A 9,733-nucleotide genomic window follows, 5' to 3' on the forward strand; every position below is an offset into this window, starting at 1 on the left:
ATTTTTCAAGTCTTTTAACCCAAAAGATATTAATAAAACATTGTTGACATTGAAATTTTAAATATTGATAAAACATTTTTAAGTACTGGTAAATTAAATTAAAATTTTAAAATAAACTACAAAAAAAAATCATTTTAGGCTAATATTCAAATCACCATAAAATATTTTTTTAGAACTAAGGGATTAAGCTGATGTCTAAGGTTAAGTGACCAAAAAAAAAAAAAATAGTGACACTTGTCTTTTATATTATTAACACACCACATAGATGCCCTATCCAAGAAGCCGCATAAATTATACAATATACTGGCAGCGAAAAAAATTAGACAACGATTTACCGGGGGAACAAGAAGTAGAAGACAACAATAGTAGCGAATAAGCAGTCTGAAATACCACATATTCATATTATTAGGGCCCTGAGACTCGAGAAATCTATACACTGTTCATTCAAGTCTATTAAGGGAGAAAATCGACCATTAAAAAAATCTGAATAGAAAGAAAACAAAAAAAGAAATGTAAACAAGATGCTGATAAATTAATCACTAAAGATAACGGAAACCTCCTTTACTCAAATCCAAGTACAAACAAAATGGTTTTTGCTTTGCTCATCCTACTGGTCTTCCTCTGAGAAATGACAGAAACATATCAGTCACATTCTCATGGAATCTCCACGGTGTTCCCTTGAATCCCAGAACTCGCATCCAACAAAGATGGTTATGAATTATGGTACCTAGTTTTGCATAAGGAAGGCACAGGCCCATCACAGCTCCATTCATGTACTTATCTCAAGACTGCAACATATTCACCAGAGCCTGACAGAGAGATACATCATATATACTGCACGAAATAAGTTTACGTATAATCAAACTAAGTACGAAGCTAGTGTCATTTTATACTGTTCAATACTACTTAATTCAAAATCACATCAAACCAGCTTAGAAGTTGCTATAATGCGGATAGGAGCCTTGGGGATAACCAGACAAGTGATCTACGCAATTTCCTTTCTTTTTTTTTAAATTACAATGAACTTGCTCATGTTAACAACCAGGAGATTAATTCTGAGAAGTAGACGAAAAATTGCCACTAGCGGTTAAGCGATAACAAAACAAATCACAAAGTTGAATGAGGCGCTTCAACACAGCCAAACCACATGGGGAAAATTATGATTGACCCAAAGGAAAATTGAAATCGCATCTCCCTGATGAAGGTAACAGGAAAGACCAATATTCTAGTAAAACTATAAAGATAGACGAAACAACATCTTTGCGTAGTTAGAGCTGATGAACTCACATTAAGAATAGGTGCGGTTTGCACCAACTTTCTCTCTCAACTCATCATGGGTAAGACCGTCTCCTGCTGGATCTTCGTCGGATTCTCCAGAAAATTCATTCATGCTGGAAGTCTTAGATGTTATACTGTCAAACTTCTCTTTTAAGCTAGAAGTAGACATGGTCTCTGCAAGGCTTTGCTTTATTTGTTGTTCCAAAGCAACAATTCTATTTTTCAAGGTCAAATCAAGATTGTTTCCTGCCTTGGCAACCTCCATTTTCAGTAGCTCTATCTTGCTCTTAAGACCTGGTGAGTTTAGGGCATTTTCAATTCCCTTGTAGACGTCTTTGTTTAGTTCTTCTATCAATGACAGCGATGACTCCCCAATATTGTCCTGTGCCTTTGCTTTAACAATCTCAACCTCTAAGCCCTTTGACTTCAAAGCATCAACAAGCTGCAACTCAACCTCTTTCTTAAACTCAATGATTTTCTTTTTCAACTTATCATCCAAATCCCTTGGTGAGGATACACCAGAACCTTCAACTTCGGCCTTCAACGTCTCGTATTTTTCCTTTATACTGGGGCTGTTTATAATATCTTCTAATTTAGCCGAGAAATCTTGCTTCAATGTGACAGCCTTCTTATTTCGATCCGCCAGAAATTTTACTTGAGATAATTTTTTCAAAATGCCAAGCTTGTTCTGAAGTCTCTCATAATTGGGAGCTGCTGATAATCGCTGATTGAACTCCTCCTTTAGCTTTTCAATCTTATCCTTCAGAACTGGATGAATAAGTTGGTCTTCTGCATTTGCTTTTGAAACTTCCTCCCGTAGCTTCACCAACTTGTCCATCAAGCCCATGGCTTTTACTGCCTCTGAGTATTCTTGATCAACCTCATCTTTTACTTGCTGTATTATCGCTTCCACATCTGACTCTGGAGGCTTGGTGGTGGATGTTTTGGCTTTCAAAATTTGCTCCTTCAGTTTCTCAACCTCACCCTCTAATTCAGCATCAGGAATTCTCTTAGTATCTGGTTGTTCCTTCTTCTTCATGTTGACTTTCCACTTAGGATCAATAGCAACTCCTTCCTGGACACCACCAATTTTTCGGTACTTGAGCATACGATGCTTTAGTAGGTCTTCGGTTTCCATCTTAGTGAGCTCCTATACATTAGAGAAGACAGATTCAAATTGAGAGACACTTCAGTGTATTTAATTTCACTGGAAAAGACGTTGACTTTAAGCTTACATCCATGGTTTCGTTGATTGCAAATTTTATCTGTTGAGATGTCCAAGATGGATCTGCATGTGCGCCACCCAGTGGCTCCTATTAAATAAGAAAAATGAAATTCCACTTAGATGCCCTATAGAATGAATGTCCTATCTCGCACACAAAAGATTGCCCCCGGGTTGGGGGGGGGGGGAGCAAATAGAAGCAAGGGGAATTATCAAATTGCCTCTAGAGTAAGATGGGTTTCATTGGCCTTTTCTAAAAAATAATTTATGATTGGATACTCCTTATGGCCAAAGTGAATTGCATCGATAAAAGGGCGCTTGAGAAAAAAAGGGGGGAAATTGAAGACAAGAAGGTATGATTGATAGGATTATTACAGGAATAACACCATCTGCAACTTGCAATTTGCACAATTCTTTGGCTGTTATTCTCAATTTCTCAGCAGCCTGCAAAGGGCAATAAAGAATAACATAATTTTAGACAGCTAAACATTACTATAGAGTGAATTGTACTTACAAAAAGTTCAAGGACTTCAATGTTTTGGACCCCTTATTTTAAATTTTTCATTCAAATTAAACCCCCCTTTCTTGGTGTTTCAAGAAGGGTTAGTTTAATTTCAATAATATGAAGGGTGGTCTCTATTTAATTACCCCACATATTTCTTTTTCCCCAAATATCCAAGATATGGCCATGTGCTATAAAGATTTATGAACCTGAGGAGAAGCTTTAGAAGTCTTCCACAAGATTGCTGCACACGCCTCTGGACTAAATCATGGTAAAAATGGACAGAAACCAGCAGAACAAGTTAGACCAGAGATTTGTTCACAAACAGAAATATTCCAAAAATTAAGGAAAATCTATGCAAATGCAAAACCAAATTCATTTCAAATGTATGTTGAACGAATCTGATCACTTAAAGCAAACATAAATTAACCACAATAATGAGCCCACAAGCACATCGCCATATAATGAGAAGCATTTATATAAGCGACAAATGGAGAGAGACATGAATGGTACAAATGCAATATAACGGAATTTAGAGAGTGACATAAAATCCAAATCACCTGGCTACGTAAAAAACTGCATTTTCAAGCATAAGCAATTTATTAGCACAGCCAATGGCAAGGGCACCGCCAGAACCGCCTTCCCCAATAACTATAGACACAATTGGCACCTTCAGTCCAAACATGGTCCTCAAATTGTGAGCAATGGCTTCACCCTGCATGCATGCAAAGCAGTTAAATATGTTAACCTGCTGCTTAGACAGAACCAAGGTACAATTATAAATTTATAATGCATAATTTAATCAGCCGAATACTTGGCCTAGTTCCTCTGATTTAAGGTCAGCATATGCTCCAGGTGTATCTATGAAAGTGATTATGGGAAACCCATGGTGATCTGCATAATACATCATGCGAAGAGCCTTCCTGTAACTGTATGAATTGAAAATAACATTATCAGAATCAGATATAGAGTAATTTGATAATGCCTCAACTTAATCAAGTATGCCAGATGGAGCACTATATTGAATCTAGTTAATTTCTCAATAACGGGAAAAGAATTTCTAGTGCCCAACATACCCATGGGGAGTCGGCATTCCAAAATTACGCTGAATATTTTCTTTAGTATTTCTACCCTTTTGCTGGCCTATGAACATGTATCTTCTACCATCTATAGTCCCTATACCAGTAACAATAGCCGGATCATCATAACCTGCCCGATCACCGTGGAGTTCAACAAACTGCAACATTAGGAAATGTGAGACTACTACTCCAGGTTTGTTTGAAAACAAACAAACTAATGATGTTCAAAAGTGTATGCAAAATTACTATAAAAGTATGATGATATGTAGTGGACCTTATCAGTTATGTTAAAGATATGATCAAGGAAAGTAGGTCTGTTAGGATGCCGAGCAATGCCAACCCGCTGAATAGGTGTCAGACGTGCATATAAATCTTTTAAAGCCTGAAATACCAATGTCATATGTCAGAGAAATAAAGAGGAAACATTTGAGATTAAACGATTGTGACTCAAATATAAAGAAAAAACAAAGCACCGTCAACATATATTATACCACTGGATAAAGTAGAATATGAATCTAAACAGTCCAATCAATGTTTTATAGAAACAAGTGTGAAGCAGCTTAACTTGCCAAGAAGGGGATCATGGGATTTGCAACAAATGAATTTCAAAAATGAATAATAGTTAAGCTCAGGGAATTCATCTAGAGTATAAATAAACGGAATATATGCTACAGCCCCATTTGCAAGTACCTACCACAAAGCAATATTTATTAAAGAGAAATGAAAGGTGGGTTGGGGGGTAATTCGAGAGCAATACAATCGACCAATTTTTTTTTTTTTTTTTTGAGTACTATGAGCAAATTGAATACGATAGTCTCTTCTTGGTCAACCATCAGTATAATAAATATCCAGATTTCTCAAGAGTAACGTTTATGACAATCAAACCTGTTGGTACTTGGTCTCTAATAAGATGATCTGGTCACTGAAGTCTAGGCCGGTGTCTTTTGCCATCTTCCGCACCTGTTTGGTAGCAGAATAGCATAATCTCGATGAGGAACGCTCTTACATGTAAATCTCACTTACAAAGGGGAAAAGAAAAAAGAAACCAGCAAATTTCAAATTACATCGTTGATCTTCTTTTCCAGTTCGACAAGTGGTCTTTCAAAATCCAGAGTGACTGGCTTTTGCTTCTCTTTGAGTGGCTTGAAATGAGAAAGATGAGTTAGCACTCCCCCTTTCACATCAGGGTCGGGGTTATCGGGCCAAGGATATTCGTGCTTCTTCCCCTTCTTTATCTTCGCAGAAACTGTAAAATCCCTTCTCTTCAGTTTAAGAGGCAGGCGTCCTAAAGTTTTTAAAGAGACACCAGAAACACCGTTTGTTGAGCTTCGGAGAAGATCCGAAGCTGAAGTCCCAGCAAACGCAACAGCCCCATGAGATGCAGAAGCCATTCTCTGCAGCCCGTCGTGCTACGACTCAGTCAATTTCTTCGCAAACTGTCCAATTAAAAGTGAAAAAAATTGAAAAACCAAAATGAACTGAAAAGCATATTTTTCGAGCAGGACACAAATTTACCCAGACCCAAAATGCTAAAAAGAACAATAACTAAATGATGACGGCACAGGATAACAAGTGGTCAGCGTCCCATCTCTATTAAAATCCTTCCGGTGAATACATCAACTTAGCTAAGCTTCACGTTCAAAAATTGAAAGCATAATTGTACACGAGTTCAACTTCTATTCAGCCTAACATTTCTCGAAACATAAAGAAAGCAATCGAGAATCAATTCTAGAATCTTGCATCAAGAGATTTAATAAAGAGGGGGGGGACAAAGAAAGAAAGTTACTCGTACTGGCAAGTAAAGCAGATTCCACATGCAGAGAGAGGGAAACATGAGAAAAGAAGAAAGAGAACCACATTTTCTCAAGATAACGATGGAAGAAATGGCGGGGTTTCGAGAGAAATTACCGGAACGAGATAGCCAAGTGGGAGATCCCTGGAAAGGAAGGGGAAAGAAAGCGATCTCCAATTAGATAGGAGATTGGCCGGCGATAGAAAGAAAGGGAGAAATCTTATGAAATAATAAGAATTGAGAGAGAGAGAGAGAGAGAGAGAGAGAGAGAGAGCTATCTTTGTGGAGATCGTCAGTGAAAGAGGAAGGGAAGTGGTGTTTGTAGGTGAGTTAGCTTGGGTGGCGATACTTACAATGTGAGTGTGAACTGTGAACGTGGAGGAAGGAGAGGAGCAAATTCTCCTGTGCGGGCTTCCGCACTGTGCTTACGATGGGCCTTCACTATTCCGTTTGGTCGTTAAAGAAAGACGCAGCCTGGCTTTGTTCCCTCCGCCAAGCGAACCCTCGAAGCGAACCACATGTGCTCACGCCCGATGCCTCCTTTTTTATTTACATTTTAATTATATAATCATCAATATCAATATTAATTTTAATTAATTAATATAAAATTGATAAATTAGTCCCTGTTGATAATCACGTCGCCTGCCCATTCTCTTTGCCGCGGCTGCTATTGTCTTCGCCACTGCTGCTGTCGCCCACGAACGGAGGTCGCCGCTGGTTTTCCGTGAGGTAAATTGCTCTTCATCGTTTCGTCGTGTAATTTCTGTTTATCATTTCTTCATCGTCTTCAAGCTTGTGGCATTTATTAGTTCTGATCTTGGACAAAAATGGAGCCTTTTGTACATCGTTTGTTGTCTTCCTAAAACTAAATTGATGACGAAGCTCCGTAGTGATTTGCGATGAAATCTGAGAATCAAACTATGGTAACAGTAGTTGCGTCCTTGTGACCTCCGTTAACCGTTATAATACGTTTCGCTCGCATGACTGTGGAATAAAGATACTGTGTGCAGAAATTGTCCCTCATGCCCTGTGAATTGTTTGGCATCAAGAGAATTGTTTCACGTTTTAATTCCCTTCTGCACCTTTCTAAAGTGAAACCTTTGGCATGCGCTAGAGCGGAGTTGGTTCTTTCCTTAGATACTCTTTTATTCGTGTTTAACATTCATATGAATGGCTGTTTTAAGTTACTAAAGGCTTTCAAGTATTACAGCTGTCTAGATGATAAAATCTCTTTGTTGTGCAGCTTGTAGTGGTCTTCTTCTATTTATTATGCCATTGCCTTTCCTTATTAGAAGGAATTCTCTTCACTCTATTATCATTATAAGCAACCATAATTATTGCCCTTAATGCAGCTTTAATGAAGTTTCTGGACTGGTATTTGAAGATTGGGGTTGTGTCAGCCTTGGTCGGAGCTTCTATGGAGTTGTTCATGATCAAAACTGGCTTCTGTGTGAGAAACCTCCATTTTTTCTAATCCTATGCCTCTCTTTCAATTAATGTATGACTAGACCCGTGGCACGCCTATTGGTGGAAATTAAATGTTTCATGACCAGTTAGCAACATCTCGCATACTAATAGCATATTGGGAACTGGCTTATCGAGATATAACAAAATATGGCCCCTCCAAGAATCTTGACTGGGTGGTATCATGCAGATGACAAAGTAACTGTTTTGGAGTCAGAGAAGCGCGCATGGGAGAATTCTCCAGAAGCTCAGGCAGTCAGAGAAGCACTCAATCCTTGGAAACATATTGATGCTGAAAGAACGAAAAAATCCTGACTCGAGGACGAATCATTTTTTCCTCTTTACAGATTTTCATGATGATGTAGCTGCAAGAATATGCAGGGGAAGAAGGAAACAAGAACAAAAGCAAAGCATCTGTAGAGTAAACTAATAGCATAAGAACTAGCAATTATGTTAAAACTACGGTATTGTACTGGCTATTCCCGAGCTGATTGATTCTGGGCAGCCTTTGGATGAATCACAGCCTTCAAATGGTTGGTTTTCAAATCAAATGGTGTATTACTGTGTTACTGATATGTTATTTGCAATGGTTAATTGGAATGCTCAGACCAACTTTAGCTTTTCGAAATTGGCTGCTGAACGGCAACCTTGACTTCCTGCGAAAACAAACAGATTATACTTTGGGTGATGAACTGCTTGAAAATCAAACAGATGAAGGACTTTATACGCATATCTGCAGGCTCATAAACACAGGTTTAATTACATTCCTCGTTCTTGAAGAGCAAGCGCCGGCAAATGAATTATACTTTGGGTGATGAACTGCTTGAAAATCAAACAGATGAAGGACTTTATACGCATATCTGCAGGCTCATAAACACAGGTTTAATTACATTCCTCGTTCTTGAAGAGCAAGCGCCGGCAAATGAATAACAAGACGGATTATTACCCAGGATCTAAAATTCAAGTTTCACGGGTACCCACTGGCCACTGCCATGGAAGTCTCCCAAAATTGTCTACCTTCCAGTCCACGGAAATTAACCCCACCGATCTTCACTGGTTTTTTTTTCCAATCAACTTCAATCTTCATTTCTTCTTGTTCATGTTCCACAGGCAAAGGAGAAAAACATTCTGACATTGCGTCTGACTGCCATATCATGGAGCTCTAAGAATCCAATTCATCGATATCTACATGACAATTCAATTCACTAGAATCCTGATCATCCTCACGACCATCACCAACCTCAGATAGACCATACAGACCATCTGTGTCATTGTTATAAGATTCAGCGTCATCCTCATTATGACCAGCAATAGTGGCTGTGCTGGGATAGAGACTAAAGAAGCCGGAGTCTGCTTCTGAATCTGCAGTTCTGCACTATCCTCCATGGCGAACGATGATGATACATCCACGCCCTTCATTTCTTCTCCTCAGAAAAGAAAAGCGATCGAAAGTTTCGCTTGTTTAGGTAGTGAAATTCGAGTAATGACTGCCACAACTAGTTAATCTCCTCGAAATCACTGATAGCCCCTAATGCATTGCTTTCGTCTTCTCCGATGAGACAATTGAGGACTGTTTCAATGGTCAAGTCCCAAAAAATGACCAAACCAAAGTAAAACCTCCTTTAAACTAAATTTTGCTAATTTTAAATAGCCCCATATGGATTTGATTTTATTCTCTGCTCTTTTCCCTTATTTTCCTGACACACTGTGGAGTCAAGTGATAGTCGTAGAATTCAGTCTTAATGCACTGCGATGCATGTGAGAGACATGTTGATAAAGCCATCTAGTGCCTTCTCAATTCTATCACTGTTTAATTAGTTAAATTCCATTGATGGAATCATCGCATTATTGAATTTTAGTAGTTTGGTTCTGCTAATTGAAAGTAGAAAACAGTGTGGCGGCGGTGGGTTGGATTGACCCAAAGAAAGTGTTGAAGCTAAAGACAGGGAAGAAAGTCGGGATTTTGAGGAACAAGGAGGAAGCAAAAGATGAATGTGATAAAAGGGACCTGAATTCGGGTCTGGTTCTGTTGAACCCGTTCATGCATCAACTTGATGGTCGTTTAGACACTCAAGTTTTAATGATGTTCTTGAGACGAGAATCCAAATATATGTAATAATAGGTAGAGAGAATACTTGTTTTGTTCTTTGATTTCGACCATCCCCGCAATAACACCAATTATACGAAGGGTCATTGACTACAATTTTCTGCATTTCCCACCACAACTCCAATAAATTACAGACTCCCCAATGAATACACAACATGCTAGAACCAATTCTGCGAAGGTGAATTATGTAATACCAAATTAGAACGTGAATCCCATGAATAATACATCTCACTATACATTTTGTATTTATATATGTAGACCTAAAATTAACATTGATCCTATATACAAG

The 9,733-nt window shown here is 38.4% G+C and overlaps 2 protein-coding genes across 6 annotated transcripts; one reads left to right on the forward strand and one right to left on the reverse strand.

Moving 5' to 3' along the window:
- Positions 1-366: 366 nt before the first annotated feature.
- Positions 367-6,182, reverse strand: LOC114739528 (acetyl-coenzyme A carboxylase carboxyl transferase subunit alpha, chloroplastic). 4 transcript variants are annotated; one of them, XM_028927597.1, is made up of 12 exons: positions 5,990-6,182; positions 5,146-5,475; positions 4,967-5,041; positions 4,356-4,463; positions 4,079-4,239; positions 3,817-3,931; positions 3,563-3,717; positions 3,212-3,263; positions 2,876-2,944; positions 2,514-2,591; positions 1,288-2,428; positions 367-834 (listed from the first exon to the last, which is right to left on the reverse strand). In XM_028927597.1, the coding sequence occupies exons 2-11, from the start codon at positions 5,470-5,472 to the stop codon at positions 1,289-1,291; spliced, it is 2,280 nt and encodes a 759-aa protein (XP_028783430.1). In that variant the 5' UTR covers positions 5,473-5,475; positions 5,990-6,182; the 3' UTR covers positions 367-834; position 1,288. The 4 variants fall into 4 exon arrangements, with proteins under 4 accessions (XP_028783430.1, XP_028783431.1, XP_028783428.1 ...); XM_028927598.1 differs by having other exon boundaries at positions 367-727; positions 5,146-5,517; XM_028927595.1 differs by having other exon boundaries at positions 5,146-5,517.
- Positions 6,183-6,219: 37 nt separating this feature from the next.
- On the forward strand, positions 6,220-7,965 carry LOC114739529 (uncharacterized). Of its 2 annotated transcripts, none has more exons than XM_028927599.1 (3): positions 6,220-6,629; positions 7,226-7,321; positions 7,528-7,965. In XM_028927599.1, the coding sequence occupies exons 2-3, from the start codon at positions 7,231-7,233 to the stop codon at positions 7,650-7,652; spliced, it is 216 nt and encodes a 71-aa protein (XP_028783432.1). In that variant the 5' UTR covers positions 6,220-6,629; positions 7,226-7,230; the 3' UTR covers positions 7,653-7,965. The 2 variants fall into 2 exon arrangements, with proteins under 2 accessions (XP_028783432.1, XP_028783433.1); XM_028927600.1 differs by having other exon boundaries at positions 6,220-6,602.
- The last annotated feature ends 1,768 nt before the right edge of the window (positions 7,966-9,733 follow it).

Source organism: Neltuma alba, unplaced genomic scaffold, assembly GCF_004799145.2.
Source record: "Neltuma alba isolate B1F8T4 unplaced genomic scaffold, ASM479914v2 tig00002863_pilon, whole genome shotgun sequence".
Lineage (NCBI taxonomy): Eukaryota > Viridiplantae > Streptophyta > Magnoliopsida > Fabales > Fabaceae > Neltuma > Neltuma alba.